The sequence below is a fragment of the Cnephaeus nilssonii genome (assembly GCF_951640355.1).
Source record: "Cnephaeus nilssonii genome assembly, chromosome: 1".
In the NCBI taxonomy this organism is placed as follows: domain Eukaryota; kingdom Metazoa; phylum Chordata; class Mammalia; order Chiroptera; family Vespertilionidae; genus Cnephaeus; species Cnephaeus nilssonii.
In genome coordinates this window covers 65214138-65238167 of record NC_137072.1, presented here as the reverse complement: position 1 = coordinate 65238167, position 24030 = coordinate 65214138, and the positions used below count along the sequence as shown (strand labels likewise).

Genomic DNA, 24030 nt, shown 5'->3' with positions numbered 1-24030 from the left:
GATTTTGATTGAGTACCCTGAAATACATTTTTTAATTCAATACTATTCGTGTGTGTGTGTGTGTGTGTGTGTGTGTGTGTGTGTGTACATAGAAAACTTCTGGAGAAAAATATTAAGAAAAAGGTCTTAGGGTTACCTCAGGGAGTGAGACTGGGATATAGAAGATGAGGAGAAATACTTTTACATTTTATCTTATACTATAAAATTTTTAACAAGAGCATCTGTTGGTTTTGTATTAAAAATGAATTTACAAAAAAAGATATTGTATTATTGACAGGGAAAATTTAAGTGAAAAGTAGTTTTCAAAATAGTAGGTATGGAATGGAACCATTTTTAATAAAAATGTATATTTGGGCATAGGAAAAATAAAGGAAGTTTGTAAGTCAACCTTGTTTATAATGGTTATAGAAAGTGGGACGGTGGGTGATTTTTAATTTTTTATTTTAGTTTGTCTGTATTTTCTAAATTTTTATAAAAATAAGTTTTTCTTGCCCTGACTGGTTTGGCTCAGTGGATAGAGCGTCAGCCTGTGGACTGAAGGGTCCCGGGTTCGATTCCAGTCAAGGGCATGTACCTTGGTTGCGGGCACATCCCCAGTTGGGGGTTTGCAGGAGGCAACTGATCGATGTTTCTAACTCTCTATCCCTCTCCCCTCCTCTCTGTAAAAAGTCAATAAAATATATATTTTTAAAAATATTTTCTTTTGTAAAATGGGGAAACAATTATTTTTAAGTTTCCATACTCCTGAATCAAAGCAACCCAGCTTCTGCCATCAGCCCCACATTAGGAAAAACTCTATGAAAAAGTAAGATTCATTTAGTAATCCAGTAATACATCTGTACACCAACATTAACACTAATCAACTAATCACACCGCACCGGTGTGACTTTAAGCAAAGTGCCCTTGCTCAAACCCGCCCTGTGTTTTGTATCTTTATTACTTCACTCTCCATCCTAGATAATATCCCGAAACAGGGAACCTGCTGAGGCTGTAGAAATTGAAATTGATCATGTGGTGGTTTTTCTCCATAAGCACAGCCTTTGCATATTATCTGGGGCTTGAGCAAAGGTAATCAATCTCAAAAGCTCCACTGAAGCAGATTATGAAGCCACCGTCTCAGTCAGTACTTTTCCCCAACTTACTTCTATGTTCAGAAGAAATCCGTGAGTCTAGTCCTCTAAATGGCCATAGAGGAAACCTGTCTTTTAAACTCACATAGCCCTACCCGGTTTGGCTCAGTGGAGAGAGCGTCAGCTTGCAGGCTGAAGGATCCTGGGTTCGATCCTGGTCAAGGGCACATGCCCAGGTTGTGGGCTCAGTCCCTGGTGGGGGGAGTGCAAGAGGCAGCCGATCAATGATTCTCTCTCATCATTGATGTTTCTATCTCTCTTTCCCACTCACTTCCTCCCTAAAATCAATAAAAATATATTTTAAAAAATAAATAAATAAAGCCCACATAATTAATTTCCACTAGTTAGCAAGATAAAGGCTAAATGTAAACAGTATTTAGCTTGCTCCATTCAATGGAGACTTGACTTTGGGTGGTGAACACAATACAGTATACAGATGATGGGTTATAGAATTGTATATCTGAAACCTATATAATTTGATTAGCCAATGTAACCCCAATAAATTCAATTAAGACAATTTTTTAAAGAGTATAATTTGTACTCATAATACATCCTGTTTCCAATGAATAGTGAAAAAGACACTAGGAGCACCAACAACAGACACATCAGCTTGAACAGGCAGGTTTTAGAGTAGAACATGTGTGTCTTGTGAGTGAACGACATCTGGGATAATAGTCATTCCATCAAGGGGGTCAAAGAGGGAAAGACGTTGCTGCCTCTCCTCTCTAGGGACCATAAGGCTCATTTGAAAGTGACTTTATCTCAGTCTCTGAGGTCTGAATACAACCTCCTCCAGTTCCGATGCCAACATTGTACTATTGAAACAGTGAAGAACATTTGGTGCTTTCCCCATTGTCAATACTGGGTCAGCACTGATTTCCCCCCAGATAACACTGACAATCTGTAAGGAGAACCCAGAAAGTCCCCAAAAAGGGCCTGGCAGCAGTCTACACCACCTGGCCAATTGTAACTGCGGGGAACAAGTCCCCACCTGCAGCCTCGCCTTCACGTGGCCCTCGGCCTGGGAGGTTTTAGAAGCTGGATAAGTGTTCAAAAGCCAACTTTAGTGGCTTAAAAAGTATTTGCTGACAACACTTACAAATGGCAAAGAATGAAAGGAGTGTTTCATATTTTCTTTTTTATATTTTCTTTTATTAAGTCTTTTATAATGAGAATGTATTTGAATAAGACTTTTATACTTTTAAAAAAAACCACATTTTAAAAATGGCTTGGGAGTCCTCTTGGTAGACAAGTTGGCGACCTTCTGTGAGCCTTCCTAATTTGGGTTTTAAAGGTTTCTTTGGTCAGTGATATTGACCATTGTTCTAGTCTCCTGAGCTACATCTCCTTCACTCAGTGAGTCAAATTTTCAGGGAAGAAAGAACCTAGAAAACAATGATAGCCCAATAGTAATGGATACACCTTGATCCCAGATCTTGGTTCTTAAATACCATTCCCCAGTAAAAGGTGCCAGGCTGGTGCCAGGACTAGGGCAGGAAAAACACCAGAGGAATTTGATATATTTTGTTGTACCAGAAAATAAGTAATTGCTCTTAAAATTATAGCAATGTGTCAAAAAGGACATAGGAGTCCAATTGTATTGCCTTCCACTGAACAAACTAGGGTCATTTGACTAATAATTTGAGGCATTAAGATGAATAATAATTACAGACTAAAATCTACTTAACAAATAAGAATCTATGAGCCCATAGTAAATGTATACATGTATACATACATATGTGAAATGCCAACCAACAAATCTAGAGGGAATTATGGAGTTAGAAAATCATCATTCTGCAGGTGTCATGGCAATAACTGATTCAAGCAAGAATCACCAATGTATGCTAAGATACTGGGTGAAAGGTTGATGAAGAAAAAATATTTACATAGGCTCACAGTATCTCAGCATAAGTTATTCACTAATTACAAAAGGGAAAATAGTCATCTTACATTGAGAAACCGGGTAGACACCACTTTAAACAAGTGATCAAAGTTCATACTACCAAAAATATGACCAAGTGATGTCATGGGCCTCTTGTTTGTTTCTCAGGACACAAGATCCTTGAGGTAACATTTCTGCCCAAACCGCACAATCTGTGTAGTTATGAAGAAATGTGAGCAAATAAAAAATGAGGAGCATTCTACAAAATAACTGGTCTTTACATTATAAAAATATCAATGTCATAAAATCAAAGAAAGATTGGTAAACGCTTCCAGATGAAAGGAGACTAAAGAGACACTACGAATTATAATGTAGGATTCTGAATTGGTTCCTGGACTAGGATCCTGGATATAGTATAATATCAGCATTAAATTTTCTGATTTGGTATGTGTATTGTGTTCATGTGAAATGTCTTTCTTATTAGGAAATACACATTGAAGTATTTAGGGATGAAGAGACATGATATTTATAACTTACACTCAAATGATTCAGGAAAAAAACATAGAAGAATGTATATACACACATATGGAGAGGGAAAGAGAACAATGAAGCAATATGATAACAATTAGTAAATCTGAGTGAAGGTATACAGGAGTTCTTCATGGTATTTTTGCAATGTTTTGTAAGTTTGAAGCTATTTACAAATAAAGAGTAAAAACTAAAAAGAAAAATGTCAAGGGCATTTTTAAAAATCTCCAATTTTCCCTTTCCACTCCATTTCCACTACCCTTGTCCAGGCTTTTATCAGTTGACATGCATTCCTGTAATAGCCTTGCAAAGTCTCCTGCCTCTAGTCCTTTCCCCCTCCGCAATACGTTTGGTATACTGAGACCATACTGTCCAGGCACATACTCCCCAAACACCTATCATTCTCTTGTTTACTATCTGAAAACTTCTTCGTTATTACTTTTCTCATCAAGTCTAAACACTCCTTAGCAAAGAGCTTCAACTGGGCTAGTCATTCTTATCTTTCCCACTTTATTCTTTAACTTGACAAATATTTACTGACTGTTCAGATGTGCTAAGAGATAAAGAAGGAACAGGACAATCAAGGTTACATCTTCAATGAATGTATATTTCGTGGAGACAAACATCAAGTAAATGAAGTCAACATCATTCCAGACTGGGATTAACGCTCTAAAGCCAAAGAGTATGTGGAATAGCAAGGGAGACACTGAGCAAGGAAGGAATTTCCAACCAGGAATCTTTAGGTTAAGAAGAGCCAGGTAGGAGTGAGGGAGGAAGAAGGGGATTGTCTCAGGTAGAGCGATAGACTTGACACAGTCCAGGAGCTAAGAGAAGTCCAGCATGTTCTAGAGCAAGAGTGGTGCAAGATGAAGTCTGCGAGGTATCTATATAACAAAAGCCTAAGCGACCATTACGGCAGAACGACCAGAATGACCGGTTGCTATGATGCGCACTGACCACCAGAGGGCAGACACTCAATGCAGGAGCTGCCCCCTGGTGGTCAGTGCACTCCCACACGGGGAGCGCCGCTCAGCCAGAAGCTGGGCTTACGGCTGGTGAGCACAGTGGCAGTGGTGGGAGCCTCTCCCACCTCTGCAGCAGCACTAAGGAGCAGTGAGCAGGCAGGCAGTAAAGAGCAAGCGGTTCCAGAATGCAAGAGGAATATCCGCCTAAGCCAGCAGGCAGACATCCCCTGAGAGGTCCCAGACTGTGAGAGGGCACAGGCCAAGCTGAGGGAAGCCCCCCCACCCCTGAGTGCATGAATTCCGTGCACTGGGCCTCTAGTTGTATAACAAAGAACACATCTGGTCTTTGTCCCTGGTGGTTCCTGGCACAGATCTTCAGAAAACATTGAAATTTCCTGAGTGATAGGACTCTCTTTATTATGCTAACTAGAGGCCTAGTGCATGAAAATTCATGCACTGGAGGGAGGTCCCTCAGCCTGGCCTGCTCCCTCTCACAGTCTGGGAGCCCTCAGAGGCGGGAGGTGACCCAGCGATCAGGGGAAGGCGACGCCCCCATCACATCTCTACTGCTGGCCTGGTTACCTGAGCCTCAGGCGGCCCTGGGCGGCTGGGCAGCCGCCATCCGAGGCTTGACTGCTCCTCGGGCCGGCCCTGGGCTGCTAGGAAGCTGACATCTGAGGCTTGCCTGTGCCCCAGGTGTCAGCTGGGCAACTGACATCCAAGGCTTGCCTGCACCTCGGGCCGGCCCTCAGTGGCTGGGAGGCTGAGGGGACTGGGGGACTCCGGAGGCAGGCACGTGGAGTGGCCGGACCCGCCTTGGGGCAGGCCCGGTCGTGCCATGTGCCTGCCATCCCAGTGGGGCTGAGGGGACCGGGCACTGCCATCTTTGAGGGCGTGGCAGTCAATTAGCATATTCCCTCCTTATTGGCTGTGGGAGCCGCCATCTTTGTGAGGGCATGATGGTCAATTAGCATATTCCCTCTTTATTAGATAGGATGAGGCCCCTAGATAGAAAAACCAACCATATGATTAAAGAATTGGCACTTTGGGAAGGGAAGGGGAATGGAGACTGTGTTCAATCACATGACCAGTGATTTAATCAATCACACCTGTGCAGTAGAAACTCTGGACACTGAGTCTTGGAGGAGCTTCCTGGCTGATGAACACACTGATGTTCAGGGAAGATGACAAACCCTGACTCCACAGGGAGAGAGAGAGGGAGGAAACTGCATGAGGGACCCTATCACACCCTACCCTATGTGTTGGTCCTGATTGGTATTCTTTCTAATAAAACTGTAATAATAACTTTCTTGAGTTCTGTGAGTTGTTCTAGCAAATTATTAAACCTGAAGGAATCGTGGGAACCCTTGAATTTGTAGCCAGTCAGTAAGAGGTGCAGGTGGCAGGGAGCCCCCCCTTTGACTGGCATCTGAAGCAAGGCCGTCATATAAGGACAACAAGGACTGAGGCTTTAACTTGTGGGATCTGGCACTCACTTGGCTGGTTAGTGTCAGAATTGAATGGAAGGACACCCACTTGGGTGGAAACTACACTGGAAAGCGAAAGCCTGATCATGCAGAGCCCTCTAGGCCATAGTAACAAGGCTGGATTTCATTCCAAATGCAACGCTAAGCCACTGAAATTTTTTTTTTTCTTGTTAGTGGCTTGATTTTCAATAAGCTCTGTCTGGCTGCATGGACAGGGGCCATTGTTGAAAGAGGAAGACCAGTTGACGAGGCTTTTGCAGTAATCTAGGCAAGAAAGGATCATGGCTTGGATTTGAGGATGGATGAGAAGCGTGTAGGTTCAAGGTACAATTTACAGACTGACAAATCTAAGAAGGAAGGGGGCAGTGGGAAGAGATTAACCAAAGAACTTACATGCATATATACATAACTCTTAAACACAGACAACAGTGTGGTAGGCCTGTAGGGGGTGGGCAGGTGCAAGGGTGGAGGGGGTCAATGGAGGCAAAAGAGGACATCAGTAATACTTTCAACAATAAAGATAAAGTTTTTAAAAAAGAAAATACAGGTTCAAGAAAAAAAAAAATATATATATATATATATATATATAATTTAGCAGTAGAAGAGACAGGCTAAAAAATTGGATGAGGGATGATTGTGGAAATGGAGAAACCATGAATGACACCCAGATTTCTGGTAGGGAAAGGAAGGCGAGAAGTAGTTTTGGGGGACAAGGGAGAGTCACAACTTTGGCTTTGGGCACATTGATTTTGAGATGTGTGAGGGACATCTAGTGAGAGTAGTGCAGGTACCTGGATTTGCAACACTGCACCCCATCAGTACCCTTCTTCAATCAGACCATTTCACTCCGGCGCAGGGACCCAAACAGTACGTCATGATCATTCCTCTCTCCCGACCTGTGCTCAAGTGTTCCCCTTCCCCTCCCCTCCTTCTTCCCTGCCTATGCAAATAAATCCTTTTCACCTTTCAAGAGCTAAAAACTCTTCCTGTAGGCTTTATCCTAATACCCATGTTCATATCTCTGTAGCACAAGAGCCGGTATGAAAGTTTTGAGCAATTTAACTCCACACTGTCTTATGAAGGTCCCTCCTTATAATGCTTGAGTGTAACCAGTACTATCAGGTTGTAATGGCTCCTCATGACTAGGGCCATTTTTTTAAAAAATAAATTTTTATTGATTTCAGAGTGGGAGGGAGAGGGAGAGAGAGATAGAAACATCAATGATGAGAGAAAATCATCAATCAGCTGCCTCCCGCACGCCCCCTACTGGAGACCAAGCCCAAAACCCAGGCATGTGCCCCTATTGGAATCAGTGACCTTTTGGCTCATAGGTCAATACCCAACCACTGAGCCACGCCAGCCAGGCACTAGGGCCATTTCTTATGCATCGTTTATAGTCCTCACAAGTGGCTTATGCACCTTTACATTCAAAGAGAACGAACCAGCAGACATACACAAAAAGCTATAGTAGAGTCAATAGGTGGTGAAAATAATCAGGTGTGTCTGTCTTTTTAAAACGTTTTTAAAAGCAAGGGTAGAAATTTCCTCCTTTTTTGACATTTTTGCAAATTTTACCCTTAATTAAAATGGGTTTATTCAATGACTCCTGTAGCTATTGTATCTTTGGAGCTTACATAAAGGCATGTAAAATAGCATTCCTGAAACATTCCTGTGACAAGACCTCTGGTTGGTGCTACAAGGAACTAGACAGGATGATGGAAAAGCCTGAACTCTGATAAACAAGGACCAGAGATGAAAAGCAGCTCAATATCTAATGAGGGGAGAGAGGAGGCTAATGGAGGCCCCAATGTATCTGTTAGATCTAATCATTTTATTAAGCATCTTCATTAATGACTGGGAACAGGGCGTACACATTTTGTAAATAACATTGTTGATTGGTACCAAATTAAGAGGTGCTGCAGACATCTTTGAGAACAGAGAAATAACACAGAGGTTAGAAATAGTAATAGAAATTATCACAATCAGGTTTGATTTAGGAAAAATACAAATAATGGCAACTGGGAGAGAAAGCATCCAAAATGCCAAATAACCAGTGGGCTGGAAAAGCTAGAAAGCAGCAACATAAGAGTGTCTGGCAGGAGAGCAATGGAAAAGAATCAGCAGTGACAACTGCCATCTCAGCCCAAATGGTTGGTGGCAGGTACCGGGAGAGATAGCTTGACAGGGAATTGTATTGCAACACAGGCTCCTTCAACACCCGCAAACATTTATGGAGACAATGTGAGAAAATAAACAAAAATAAGCGCAGGCACTTGGGCCTTGGTTCTTCAGGTGTTAGAAAAGAGATGAGACTTGACATCTAAGGTCCCCCAGCTCCAACCTCCTGTGGTTCTAGAAAAGGAAGAGATGGGGAGGGGAGAGAGCAGGGTTAAAGAGGTGTCCTGCCTGAGCGCTTCTGAAGATCTTCTTTATGAAGCTTTTACCTTGAAAATATGTTTCAGAATAGCTTTCAAATGAACAGGACTGCATGTGGAATTCATCTTAAACAAGTGTACCTTTCTTTCAATATGGATGTAGAACCGGATCAACATATCAAATCTTGTAGCTATTTGTTTACAAAAATACTCTCTAGCCCTGGCCGATTCCCAGTCAGGCACATACCCAGGTTTTGGGTTTGATCCCTGATCGGGACATATGCAAGAGGCAACCGATCGATGTATCTCTCTCACATCAATGTCTCTCTCTCTCTCTCTCTCTCTCTCTCTCTCTCTCTCTCTCTCTCTCCCCCCCCTTCCCCTCTCTAAAAAATAAATAAAATACCCTCTACTTTACTAAGTATTTCTTTAAATAAAAACTCTGTGGCACATATATATATGTGTGTGTGTATGTATGTGTGTGTGTGTGTATATATATATATATATATATATATATATATATATATATTTGTTTACTAAAATTTAATCACTTTGAAATGCTAAGGGATTCATCTGTTGTACAGAGTGTAACATCTGCATAGTTTCTGCTATATCTGTGGAAGGCAACATGAGAGGCAGACTAACCCTGCTCACCCTGTGTCCTCTCTGGAACTACTCTCTTTTCTCAGGCTACCTCAGCTATTCCCTCATCATTCCTCTGAGGTGATTTCATTCATCTCACCTGCTCTCACTGATCTGGATTCAACAAAAAAGGAAGTGAGACATTGGGGGGTGGGGCATTTTAATGGTACATTTTTTATTGGTAGGAAGTAACAGTTAATGCTGCCAGGTAAGCACAGATGGAAAATGCCAAAATACTGTGTGCCTCCTGCAGCAGCCTTGGGAGAGTTTCTTCTTTCTTTTTCTCTCTCTCTCTCTCTTTCTCTTTCTCTCCCCACCCCACCCCCCTCTCTCTCTCTCAGACACACACACCTCCCACCTCCACCTTGTCATCTGTCAGAGTCTCCGCCAATACTGGGGTTACAAAGAAGCGTGTGTACAACAATAATGCTTTCCTGACTCCATAAATCACCATCATCATGAGCACAGGAGTTGCTCAGTGACAGCCAAGCTATTTGTTTTTCCACATGACTTCCAAATGTGCCAGGAGGCAAAATGCCGTGGAAGGAGACACTGAGGTAGGCATGCAAGCGACCTTCCAGAACCACCCGGGAAGGCTTCTCCGGGCCTCGGAGTCAGGACCACTTCTGCTGCTGCCTGTTTACACGGGAGGAGGAAACCGACAACATCCACCCGGCCTGAAAAGAGGAAAGCAAGCCTGTTTCGGATGTGCCCAGGAGAGGCTGTGCATCCGAAGCTTAGGCTTGTGGTTAGGAAGGGCGGCAAATGCTGAAACAGGATGTCTGCAGCGAGCGTTAGAACCTGCACAGAGAGCCACATAAGGCTCAGGATTCTCCAGCCGGCAGCAGTGTCCTGTCCAGTGCTTTGTTCTCCTAACCAACAGCTCCCACTGCTGCGAACACCAGCCGTCCTCCAGAGCCTCGCCTCATCGCCAAGTTTCCCTCTGATGTGCACACCCACGGAGACCCAGTGTGGGGCTGGCCTATGATCCTGATCTGGCACAAACGTCTGTGGGCTCTCGTGACCGTGGTCTGAGTCCTCCTTGTGCCATTGAGACACATGAGGCCGTGTCACACCCCTAAAATCTTGCAGTGCTTTTCCGTGGCTTTTAGAGCCATATCCAAACTCCTTGCTATGCCCAACAGAGCCCTGCACTTGGGTGGCCCCTAACCCCCTCTCTGACCTCTTCTAAGACCACCTCCTGCACTCACGTGAACCAGCCATACTGGCCATTCTTCTCTTCGATGGACGCCCCGTACTTGTTCCCACTTTGCTCCGGCTCCTCCTTCTGTCTGGAATGCTCTCCCCGTACCCGTTCTCTCCCTCAGGTCTCAGCTCTAGTGTCACCTCCTCAGCGAGGTCTTCTCGGGCCATCCTCTCTAAAGAAGCTGCCTCCCTGTCACTCTTTGTCACACTGCCGTGCGGAAATTCTTCATATTCTTCTGCTAACTTATTTATTTGCTCTCTCTCCCACTGTAAGATACACGTTCTGAGGACAGGCACCTCATCCGTCTTGTTCTCCCCTGCAGGGAACAATGCTTAGCCCAGGTACATTTGCAAAATGAAAGGATACCCCTGGACCCTGGGAGAGGCCCTAGAGCAGCAGTGAGAAGTGACCTCTGGAGTCAAGCCATCTGCACTTGAATCACGCCCCCCCTCCCTCCTTCTGTCATCAAATCTGTATGTCCTTGGTCAGGTCACATGGCCTCTTTCTTTCTCCATTTTATCTCCTATCAAATGAAGACAATAACAGTATCTACTTTGTAGGGGTATTATTGTCAGATGGCTAATGTACTTAATGAAATGTTGGCATGTGGTTAGCACTAAAACTTGTTTTTGTTGTTCTATACTTGCCCAAGTTCATGGCCCATGACCATGTGATTTAGTTGATATATTCACAAATCACACTGTAATGTCCACATTCTGGTCTGATGTGCAGAGAGTTGGAAGTAGTCGTTCCTATCCTTACAACAAGAAAAACAAAAAAAGCTAAACAAACTTTAAATCAACAGTTCTTCTTAGATCCTTCAGAGAATTGAGATCACAGATAAACCGCTGTCCCCAAAACTAGAGAGACAAACAGGCAGCTACAGAGAATCACAGCCTATGGGAAGCAGAGGCCCAGGAGCAAAAGCCAGAACGGGTAGAAATACTTTAAAGCATAATTGATGAATTACTGGAGGCTTATCGTGGACAAGCTTGATAATTTAAAACTCCTAGAGGGCTCAGTCCTAGGGGGCTCCACACGTTCATGAATTTTACCTCCAGGGGCCCTACCAGGTTCTCACCATGAATAGCTGGAAAAATTCCCTTGCTCTTCTAGCAGGAAAAGGAGAAGAGTAACCGCTTTGAAATGTCAGCTCTGCACAGAGCTCTCTGTTTTCCTTAGTGAGGTCTGTTCTCAAGAGAAACTATTTTACCAGAGCCCAATCAACTGGGTTTTACCAAAGCCTGACTGACCTGTGGGGAGGGAAATACTCAACTCAGGCTCACCACCATGGCTGAAGCCCAAACACAGGGCTACAGGAGGCTTCCCCTTATCTCCATGTCAACAGGGCTGCTGTATGATAACGGGATTTCAAATGAAAGAACTGAAGGCCTTAAACTCTACTTAAGAAGAAGTCTCTAGGAAAACCCAAAGACAACAGTAGAAAGACATCTTTTCAGACTAAAAGTACCTCCACCTTTCTCACTAGAGCCCCCTGCCCAGTACATACATTCTGTACGAAAGAAAGAGAAAAGGGAATTTCAAATGTCTAAGTCCCGAATTTAAGAAGATTGTTTTTGATGATCAAGATCTTGTGTGTAGCATCTAGAAAGAGCCCTGCTGATCCTCGGAGATGACCATGGCACTTGTCCATTTTGGCCAAAGGCATGACCATTTTGATGGAAGAAAGCAGAAGAGGACCCTTGAAACTATCTTTAAAAACCCAGGGGGACATCAAAGGGAAACTAAATCAATGACTCTGCACTAAGTCAGGGCTATAGGTCAATACCCTAGCCAGGGGTCCTCAAACTACGGCCAGCGGGCCACATGCGGCTCTTTGGCCCCTTGGGTGTGGCTCTTCCACAAAATACCACGGCCTGGGTGAGTCTATTTTGAAGAATTGGCGTTAGAAGAAGTTTACGTTGAAAAAATTTGGCTCTCAAAAGAAATTTCAATCGTTGTACTGTTGATATTTGGCTCTGTTGACTAATGAGTTTGCCGACCACTGCCCTAGACTGGCAGATCACAACACATTTTTTTTACTTTCCCAGGTGGTTCTGTTCCTATGGTTAAGTGGTTTGGATTGACTGTATTCTTTTCCTCTGATACAGTTATGCATTGTATGGGAGCTGGCCCTTTGCTGATCTTATAAACACCTCTCACTTAGGTCTAAGTGACATTGTTATAAAACCCCAGACCCAAGGAGCACTGACATTTCCACTGGGAAACTATGGAAATTCTAATATCCCACTAGATAGAAGGCTTCATGAAGGCAAGAATTGTGTGTTTACTAATCATTAAACCCACTGTGGCTAAGCTCAGTGCCTACCACATAGTAGGTGCTCAATAAATATTTGTCAAATGAAAAAAAATCCACCACAAATGTAGGCATGTAGGCATAATTCCAATTTGATGATTTCTAAAAATATTTTTAAAACTATTAATTCATTTAACAATCATTGAGGTTTTCCATTTGATAGGCACTAAAATACCGAAATGAATGAGATGGTGTGCCATTCTAATAAAGAAGAGGGGTAAGGATTTTCTCTGAGTGCTACTATAATGTGGGCACTTTTTGTTCATTATTCCATCATCCCAACAACTCTGTGAGGTAGGTATTATTACCCTGCCCCCTATGCATTTAAAGAAACAGAGACCTGTACAAAAGCCCACATGTAGCAAATGGCAGAGCCGAGAATTTATTCCAGGACATGGGCTTACAATGAACTTTCTCCCCAAAGTAAATTTAAAATCACCGTGTGATGTTCCATTATGGGATGTTTTATTAAGGAAACTTAGGTTCTAAAAAACTGAGTTATAAACGAATAGTTTCCATGGGAAAGAGGTTTAAGCTCTCAACTTCAAGTTATTTATGTGGGGAAAAAATTCCAATAATAGAGGTGCTTTATAACTATACGAGTGTGTAATTGGAGGCTAAAAATAATAAACTGCTTAAACAAAATAAATGAAAATTACTGAGTTAAGTCCTCAATAGCATCTAAGACCTGAGTCAATGAGTTTCCAAATTATTATTATTATAACTCACTGTTACGATAAAAAAGCACAACCCTGAACTAAGACGGCTGAAGTCAAAATAAAGTGCAGCGCAGTTCACCACGCCAGAGGTGAACAAAACAGAAAACCAAGAAGCTGCCGACCACTCCTTTGTGCCCAACAGCTGCTACCCTAGAACCGTGGTTCTAATTCCCGACTGTGCTTGAATTATAACCAGTAGATATTCAGGATACGAACTGTGCTCCCTAAGCGACCTATTGTGTTAGATCCTATTTGCTTTATGAATGCTCCAACTGTAGGAGGGAAGCCTGAAATAGGGACTCAGATCCTTAGACACAAGAGCAAGGCAGAGAAATGCTGAAGGTCAGGCTGTCTTACAGGGATGGGAGGCCCATGGCAGAGGTGGCCATGCGACTTGCATGTCTGAAGTCACAGAGAGGCTTCTGGGTCACTTGCTTCCTTGGATCCTAACGCAGTTTTGGGAATTGCCGTTTCTTCCCAATGGGTGGAAAGTCAATGGGTCTGGGATCACCTGCACTCATATATGGGCACAGACTCCGAAAACATGTTGTTCCCACTCACCCTGCCTGGATCAGATGAGGAATTGGAAAACAGAGATCCCTGATCAATCCAAACTCCCAGCAGCTCAGAAAGTGACCCAGCCGGTGGGAACAGTCTAGGACCGGAATAGTCCTGAGAAGGATGGCCCAATCCCAGCACAGTGGGGACGCGCTCTTACATTTTCATAGCTCCTTGAAATTTTCAATGGTTTCATAACAGCTCTGGGAGTGAAGTCACATTCATATTTTTACGGATGAAGAAACTGGAGAGGAGTAAGTGATACACAACTAGCAACCAGCAGACTCAAATCTTGAGTGTTCCGACTCCATATTGAATAGATTTTCCACTACAAACTTAGAAGGTGACCTCAAAAATACTTTTTGTAGGAGTAATGGCTTTGTATCAGACCCGAATTTGCTTACTCTAGATGTTCCATTTTTTAGTCATGTAATTTGGCTACGTTCTTTTTGGTTTTTTAAAATAATTCTTTATTGTTGAAAGTATTACATACTAGTATGTCCCCTTTTTCCCCCCATTGACCCTCTCCAACCTGCCCCCGCCCCCCACTCTCCACCCCAAGCCTTCAGCACCCTATTGTCTGTGTCCATGGGCTCTGCATATATGCATACAAGGTCTTTGGTTGATTACTTCCCACTCCCTCACCCTCCCCACCTTCCCTCTGAGATTCATTCTTTAACTTCATTAAGCCTTAGTTTCCTCATCTGTAAAACAAGAACACACAACACCTAATGCATGGGGTTACTGGGAGGATCAAATGCTATATGTACATAGCATACTCAGCACGGAACTTGGCTTTCATTTGAGCTGGACAAAAATAGAGGGTTTCGGGGCATATGGAGGGCTTGGACTCTGGAGGGAGGTATCTCCTTCCTCCTCTGTGGTTCAGCATGTCTTGAGCCACGAAGTCCCCAGGTGACATTTTACAGTAGGCGTCCTCAAACTACGGCCTGTGGGCCACATGCGGGTGTTTTTGCCGTTTTGTTTTTTTACTTCAAAATAAGATATGTGCAGTGTGCATAGGAATTTGTTCATAGTTTTTTTTTAAGCTATAGTCTGGCCCTCCAACTGTCTGAGGGACAGTGAACTGGCCCCCTGTTTAAAAAGTTTGAGGACCCCTGTTTTACAGTATGTAAAGCTCCAAGGAGATACAACTTGGGAGAGGCAGGGAGGGCTTGGGGCCAGAGCACTGAGTCTAGAATGCGTGTGCAGGAATGTGCACTCCATCCCTACCTGGAAAGCCATGGAGTTGGCGGCAGCCAGAAATATTCTCAGAGGCAGCTTGGCCTTGTAGGACCTGTGGCTCCACAAGCGATGGGCACCGGCTGTCACACCCAGAGCGGTCAGGAGGAAGCAGAAGTAGGCTGCAAGGCACAAGCAGGGAGAATGTCAGCAGATAGTACAGAGCTTTTAAACCTCCCCATGCTTTTCTTCTCCTGAATAGGGACTCTTATGCAGTGGTGTCAGGGGAAGAATCTGCCATGCGAAGAATGAATAACTTGGGAAAACGCAGACATTTTATTGATTTGTAGCTTTCCAGTACCAGACAGAAGCGAAGAGAACCTTTCTCAAGAAACTTTGACCTGTGAACATCATTTTTTCTATCTCAAACAAATCTTTTATTTGCTAGTGTCTCTTGCCAGTCTTGATGCAAAATCACAACCATATTGGTGAGCATTTGTAAGTTCAGTCTTACCCATCCACCCTCGGTGGGGCTGAGATTGATCTCTATGTTGCCTCTTAATTGGCAATCATGCCAGGATGAGTTATCTGAAGAGCATATTTCCAAGTGTCAGTGCCCATTATCATGGCTCCACCGACCTTGGTTTGAAGGAAATCATGCAGGCCAGAACTAAGAGCAATGAAGTCTGGCTCAGGGCTAGTAGGAAAACACTGACATCAAGGACAGCTAAGATTTGTCTTCTAGAGATCCTCGCTTAAACCACCACCATGGCCTGGGCTCACAAAGATGGCCAGATAAGGAATTTTTAAAAAGCCAACCTGTAGTGGAGCTCATTATTCTCTCTAACCCTCCCAACCTGTGTTACTGTCTCACTTTGCAGTTGAGGAACTGGATCTCTGAGAGTTGAATCCTGCATGTAAACCCAAGCCACCCTAGTTCTAAAGTCTCTGCTGAAGACCTCATGCCCGCCCCAGGTGGTAGTGGTGGTTTGCTCTGTGTATGGAGACTTGGGAGAGGTCATAAGTTCATGATGGAAAGAGGACACACAGGGACCAAAAAAATCATGATTCCTAAGGTTATTACAATTATCACAGTGATTTTCAAGCAATGTGCCCATACAATGCTAAATGTCTTCCTTGGATTATCTTATTAAAACACATCAAACAATCCCTGTGGGTTTGTATTATTATCAGCCCCATTTTACAGATGAGAAAACAGAGGCTTAAAGAAGTGAACTAATTTCCCAATGTCACAAAGCTAGGGGGTGTCTTTGCTAAGAGTCAAACCCAAGTCTGTCTGACCCAAGAACCAAGTTCCCACCCTCTACATGCCCCTTTGCTTCTGGGAGATATCAAGTAGGTTTTATCTTCACTTCTCTACACGGCCATCATTATACTGGATCCCAATCCAAATTCAGAAGTGAGCTGTTTCCTTACTTGGGCAAAACCCTAAACCAGGATCTAAGTAGGTAGGATCAGGCATATTACCCTACACAATTGCTTCTAGCACTTAGCACAGTCAGGGCCCTCCATAAAGAACCACCAAAGAACAAGTGATCAGCTGTGAGTACATCCCCAAGCAACAGTGAATGGTCCTAGACCCTCACTGTAGTACTTCCTTGAAAGAATTACTAGGATTATTTCAGTGTCTTTATACATATTTAAAGGGAGCACAACATTACTTTTTCTAAAAGTCAAGTCTGACTTCTCTAGATCTCAATCCAAGATCAAGATCCAAGATCCCATGGGTCTAAAAACAAGCCTTACCCCTGGCACTAAGATTAATGAGTCTCTGAATACATGTGGATTTCATAAACATGTCAAATATTCCTTACTTGAAAGGTTAAAAACAAAAATCAACAATATGCTCATAAATCACAGAGAGTAATAGTAAATAAAAAGTTCTGGCCTCTTTTTAAAATATTTTATGTTGAAAAAAAATTCCAATAATAGAGGTGCTTTATAACTATACAAGAAGAAGGGAGAAGAAGAGAGAGAAAAAAAAAACATCAATGATGAGAGAGAATCCTGCACGCCCCCCACTGGAGATTGAGCCCACAATCCAGGCATGTGCCTGACCAGGAATCGAACCGGGACCTCCTGGTTCATAAGTCGACACTCAACGACTGAGCCGTGCTGGTTAGGCTCTGGCCTCTTTTGTTAATGTAGTTTAATCTTGGTCATAAGTCCATGAAATGGGCAGCTATTTTCTTTCCTTTATTATTTAAAGTATTACAAATAGTAGTACATGTCTCCTTTTTTTTCCCCATTGACCTCCCCCCCTCCCCTACCCGCCTCCCCTACCCCCAGGCACATGCCCTCACCCCACCCTCCGCCCTCGGCAGCTATTTTCCATTCATCCCTGGCCTTCACATCCCCATCAATAATTTTTTTTCAACTGTCAAGTAGTTAGGGAGAAAGTACAATCAATACTGGAAAAATTCAGTGTGACTATTTTACCAGTAGGTAAGACAGTGGACCTTGGGTGCAATGAAATGAATTCTAAGACTCCGTGAAAACCCAAAACAGAATTCCCCCAAGCCACAGTTCCCAGGCAGGGCCTTACCATAGTCTATGGCACTGTCTTCTCCTTTTTGGGGATTTTGAATATTTCAGGGATCACTTACAAGGTTGGTCTGTCTATGCCTGGGGTAGGGGGCACTGACAATGGGCTTGAGCCAGAGCCTATACTAAGCAGTAGTTTTTCGTGGTCCTTCTTCTGACAACAGGAATACAGCCATGTGGCCCAGGCCTGGCCTAGCATAGTATCCCATCTTCCTGGCATTGGGACTAAAGACCTGACCCAGCCCTTCTTTCTCTTCTGGCTGAAAAACTAAAAGTCACATATGGAGGCAAGATTGCAAGAGTACAGAATGAGGCCAAGAAAGAGAGACACAAAGATGATGAGATGTCAACAAGAGCGTCAGAGAGAGCCTGAACGGAGCCACTGGTTGCAGGCCCTGGGGCTCTATAGTTCTTCTTTTGATCCTGTGAGCCTCCCCAGTAGTTCTCCTCGTTATGTGAGACAACAAATTCCCTTTTCTTATTTAAGCTAGTCAGCACTGGATGTCTGATACCAAAATTCTGCAGAACCTCTAAGGAAGAACGCATGCAACCTTCTAGTCATAGCCAAAATGACTACAAAAACCCTGGGTTAGATATGAGAATTTATGGGCTGTTCCATTAACAATTTTGATAAGGCTAATTTGAGAGGTTCCTAACCTCTCTTCTATGATCTTTGTGGAGATTAACATCTAAACTAGTTTTTGGTGGATGCTGGCTAGCTGGCTCTGAGGTAGTAAAGTATTCAGACACAACTTTGAAAAAAAGAAGGAGTAATTAGCAGTGCTAATAGCTCACAGATAAAGGAGCTAGATCAATAGAAACCAGATTCACAAAATTGCAGAATAGTGGGCAAGTACAGATGGTCTCTGACTGATGATGGTTCTACTTAATAATTTTTAGACTTTATGATGGTGCAAATCGATATGCATTCAGTAGAAACTGTACTTCAAATTTTGAATTTTGATCTTTTCTTGGACTAGTGATAACAGAACAATACTCTCTCATGGTGCTGGGCAGTGGCAGTGAGCCGCAGCTCCCAGCCAGCCCCGCGATCACAAGGATAAACCACCAATATAGCATTGCCAGCAGTTTTTGGATTTTGTTTTTGTTTTTGTATCCCATTAAGTGTACACGATGCCTATCTATGTCTACTGCTTCAGATGCCTATCTGAGAAGAGAAAGGCAATTACTCTTTAGGTGAAACTCAGAATATTTGCCCAACTTCAAGCTAATGTAAGTTCTCTGAGCACATTTAAGATAGGCTAGGCTAAGCTATGATGTTCAGTAGGTTAAGTGTATTACATTTATTTTCAACTTACAATATTTTCAACTTAAGAAGAATTTATCAGGTCATAACCCTATCATAAGTCAATGATTTTGCTAGGAAATTCTCACATTGGCTAAGGAGCTGAGGATGGCCTCCACTCAGCAGCCAGCAAGGAAATGAGGCCCTCCGTCTAACAATCCTCAAGGAGCCGAGTCCTGCCAGCAGCAAGGTGAGAGTGAAAGCAGATCCTTCCCCAATTGAGCTTTCAGGTAAGACCCTTGAGCAACACATGCCTCATGAGAGATCCTGAAGCAGAGGACCCAGCTCAGCTGCACCTGAACTCCTACTCCATAAAAACTGTGAGAAAATAAATGTATATTGTTTTAAGCTGCTAATTTTGGAGTAGTTTGTTCTGTAGCAATAGAACAAGGAAAGTCCTGGTTTAGGTACAATTTGCCATCTATAGGAGCAAGAAGTAGATTAGTGCTGCCTGGAAAAGTGGGGGGGAGGGTTAGAGGGGAGTGACTGCTAATGGATACAGGGTTTGGGGAGTAAAGGGTAATAAAAATGTTCTATACTTGATTTTGGTAATGATTGCACAATTATGTGAGTATACTAAAAACCAATGAATTGTACACTTCAAATAGATTGGTTGTATGGTATAAGTTATAGCTCTATAAATCAGTTATTTAAAAATTACTGAATTCTGCCCAGCCATTGTGGCTTGGTGGTTGAGCGTCAACCTCAACCACCTGGTAAAGGCAAAACAGGAGTTTGACCTTGGTGGTTGACCAGGAGGTCACGGTTCAATTACCAGTCAGGGCGCATGCAGGCTTGATCCCCAGTAGGGGTGTGCAGGAGGTAGCTGATCAATAATTCTCTCTCATCATTGATGTTTCTCTCTCTCTCTCTCTCTCTCTCTCTCTCTCTCTCTCTCCCCCTTCTTCTCTGAAATCAAGAAAAATACATTTTTAAAAATTACTGAATTCCTATTAGATTTTATTGTTTTGTATAATTTCTCTGTGTAAAATAAAATAGACATGTCAAAAAACAAAAATCAACCATTTGCCTAGGATGCCACCATAGGCATCATCATCACCCCTGGACTCTTGGGGTCACTGGATACTAATGTTACACCATGGATCCTTTCATCTTCCACAGCTGCCAAGAAGAGTCTCTGTTTGGCCTTATGCCTATGTCTGAATCTATCAAGACCCAAGGTTCCAAGGCAGAAACATCTAAATGCCAATGATTGGGTCACAAACCCAAGCTCTAGCTGCCAGCAACAGAAGGAGGAGGATCCGCAGCCCCTTTGGCTTCCACAGGGGAAAGCAGGACCTCCCATATATCCTGAGTCCCTATTGGGACAATGTGCAGAGAGTGATTGTAGTGACCCCCTCTGGACCACACACCCAAAGAACAATCCTAGAGAAATGCTAAGGACTGCCAAAAAGCTAAGAACCAAAAATCAAAACTCCCTTAATTCTGGACCTGATCAGAGAGAGAGATGGTCAGTCCCTTCAAGACCCATCCCTGAGAACTAGACAAAGGAAGCAATTGGTGGAGCTCTTTAACCCTTGTTTATTATCTTTGTCTCTCTAGAATCAGAGTGAAAATTAATAGCTACTGTTGGCTGAGAGCTTTCTCTGTGCCAGACCCTCTTTGTTCTAAGCACTTTATGCATAGTAACTCGCTGGATACTGTACTCACCTCACGTGTAGGGGGTAGGTAATATTATGATCTCCATTTTACCGATGAAGAAAACTAGACAGAAAGTGAATCTAAGATAGGAAGAGCACATACTCTGAACACCCTGCTGGCTGTGGGACCCCCAAGAGGCTGCCTTAATTCTCATGGAAGGAACTTCAATGCATCATGTCCTTCTAGTCAGCTCAAAACACAAGCTGAAGGTCAAACTCCTGTTTTGTATTTAGCCATTACCACCTGGCAAGTTTACTTATAACAACACCCTCGCCATCATTCTGCATTCAGTTCAGCCTCAGCTTGTCATAAACATGAGCACCAGGCAAGCCAAGGAAGGCCTCCTGAGACCGTTTACTGAGCTCCTATGATGGACGGGGCACTGAGCTCAGAACTAGCTTCACAAGGGGACCCCACAAACACCGCCCCTTCCTTTTCCAACACGAGTTTGAGAAGTAAATTGCTTATTATACAAATGCAATGTAAGGCAAGTGCTGTGGAGGAAATGAACAGAACGATATGAGAGATTAAAGGGGCGATCATTTAGTTTGCAGGCACAGAGAAGACTTTGCAGAGGAAGTGAGAATTAAGCTAATCCCTAAAGGATGAGGAGGAGGCAAGATCCAGGCATAAGGACCCACAGATGCAAAGCCTGGAGTGGAGAAGAGGATCTGATAAAAAGCCTGTATCTGACCACCTCACAGCCACTAAGACAGCTACTATAAGACAACAAACAGAAAATGACAAGTGTTGGTGAGGGTGTGGAGACATTGGAACGCTTGTGCACTGCTAGTGGGAGTGTAGAATAATGCAGCCACCATGGTAAAGTTTGGTGGTTACTCAAAAAGTTAAACATAGAATTACCATTTGACCCACCAACTCCACTTCTAGGTATATACCTGTGGGGCTTCAGAAAGAGTCTCCCCTTCTGAAGGATGGGGGGGGGGGTAGAGGGGAATGACTGTTACCTATTCAGAAGGATGTGCCACGCTGGCATGCAGATTATTTCTAGCTGAAGATAACTGAGGCCCAAAATGATACCGTTGCAATTTAACCTAGTTATGAATAACTGGAAAGGAGCAAAGGGAAGGCCAAGTAGAATAGGCATGCCATTTGTGCCGCGTTGCCAGGAAACTGCAGGTTAACACTCCCCAGGCAGCCACAGGGAGGGACTGGACAGGGGGAGAATAGACTCAAGCCCAGTAAAGTCTGGGTGACAGAGGGAGGGTACTTGTCTGTTAGTCACACCTGGGAACAGGCCATTGGCCAGAGTAGGCAAGGCTAGTGCAAGAATGGGAAGATTGGAGATACTCTGCATAGCAACCATGCGGGTCTAGCAGCCGCCTCGGGCCCATGGCAGACTGTGTGGGCACCAAAGGACTAAGCTTGAATATGGCACGGAATCTCCGGGCACTGGCCCTATTTCTGGGTCTGATGAAGGCAAGAGTGGGCTTTTTCACGGTGGGATGGAGGAGATGAGCCTTTGCAAACCCAGGGGCGCTCCTTTGATTTTGCATCCGGTGCCACAAATAAATCTTACCACGCCTCCATCTCCCACACGTGGATCTCCCGGAATGCTTTCCTTGTGGCACCTCAAGAACCCCACTTCCACTACCTGCGCTAACAAAGCCACCCAGACGCCCGACTCTGCAGAGCTCCTGGCACCCGCGGGCTCGGGATCAGAAGAGAGGGGGCTGTCCTTTGCTGTGAAGTCTGGGTCCAGTCAGCACTGCTCTCCCAGCAGCTCCCTTTGATGATGCGAGCTGCCCTCCAGGCCCTGGAGAGCAGAGCCTTTGATTTCCAGGAGCCCGGCGGGTGTGCAGCGGAGCTCCGGCCCGTTAAACCTGCGAGAGGACACGATAAGCACACGGAACTGTCTTCCACTGAGGGGAGGGGAGAGGTGGGGGAGCAGGCAGAGGCCGAAGGCTCCTGGGCACAGGGAAGGAAGGAGATGGGGTGGGGTGGGGGGCTGCAATGGCAGACGGCACCTTGTTTGGGTACCTGCTTTTGTACCAGCTCAAGTGTTTTGAAGTCACAGTTTGGTTCTGGCCCTCTCCAGTCCTTCCCAGATTTGGAAGATAGATAGGGACAGGCCAACAGACCCATAGATAGAGATACGTACATCCATACAGGTATATGACTGGCAATACAGCATAATAGTAAAAAGGACCTGGGATTGAACCCCTGGCATATCACTTCTCAGTGTGACTTAATCTCTAAACCTTGGTTTCTTCATCCATAAAGTGGGGGAAATGGTACTTGCTTTACAACAGGCATAGATTTGTTGTAAAGATTAAAAGAGGTAAGCAAAACACAAGCCATGCCTGGTGAGCAGTGAGCACTGGCACCTATTATTATCCCGTTATGAATGCCGCCCCACTGCCTCTGAAAAATATCCCTCCCGATCACCTCCTCTGAAGACTCGCGCACTGGCATCCCTCTAAGCCCGGGGCTCTCCAAGGTGTGGGTGACTCTGCCTCCTTCCCCCTTCCGGGGACATTTAGCCAAGTCTTCAGACATTGTCCATTATCACAAACCAAAACTTGAAGGATGCTACTAGCATCTAGTGGGTAAAGGCCAGGGATGCTGCTGAGCATCCTACAATGCCCAAGGCCAATTCTACAGCAAAGAATTATCGTGCTCAAAACCTCAGTCATGCCGCAGCAGAGAATCCTGCTCTAATTTCTCAGGGAAGTTCTTCTTGAGAGCTTCCCTGTTCATTCTCCTGGTGTGACTGCACCGGTGCTTGCTTCTCAGACCTTTCTGGTTCCGTGGGGAGATGCAGGGATCATTTATCTCTAAAATTATTTCATAAACAAGTCGAAACAAAGGACTGGGAGGGGCCCATGAACTTTGATCCTAACAAGTTCACAGGCGGGGCTGCTGCTGCAGGTCCAGGGTCCCAGCGTGCTCAGATGACCAGCCACCTCCGAGAGAGAAGGCCTGATAAGGGGCTGCCAGTGGCAGGGTAAGACCCTTTACGGCCACTCATCTCATGAAGTAGTGTTTTAAAGAATTTCAGTTAGACCTCACATCTTCCCTTTAAAGGTTTGGGTGTAGCCTGGCCAGGCGTGGCTCAGTGGTTGAACGTTGACATATGAACAGGAGGTCACAGTTCAATTCCCGGTCAAGGCACATGCCCGCGTTTCAGGCTCGATCCCCAGTGTAGGGCGTGCAGGAGGCAGTTGCTCAATGATTCTCTCTCATCATTGATGTTTCTATCTCTCTCTCTCTCTCTTCCTCTCCCTTCCACTCTGAAATCAATTTTTAAAAATATTTAAAAATAAAATAAAGGCTTGGGTATAAAAAGTTTGAGATTCTGAGGCAACTTCCTCCTAGGTACTATTTCAACAATTCTCTTGAAAACAGAACATTTTCCCAGGGTCTTGGAGACGGCAGGCTGAGAAGCACAGGGCTGCTCTTTACTAGTAAAGCCTAAATTCTGCTGTGCGTACAGTCGCCAACAGCCCCGTTGTGCGAGCCCCACCTCCTCCTGCTAAACCAC

At 44.2% G+C, this 24030-nt stretch overlaps 1 protein-coding gene across 1 annotated transcript in view; it reads right to left on the bottom strand.

Annotated features, from left to right (window-relative positions):
* The window catches only part of SCD5 (stearoyl-CoA desaturase 5), a 143096-nt gene that overhangs the window by 45715 nt on the left and 73351 nt on the right, over nt 1-24030 (bottom strand). The window contains exon 2 of the mRNA XM_079778129.1: nt 15044-15174. Coding sequence (XP_079634255.1) covers nt 15044-15174 — 131 coding nt within the window. The remainder of the gene's footprint in view (nt 1-15043; nt 15175-24030) is intronic.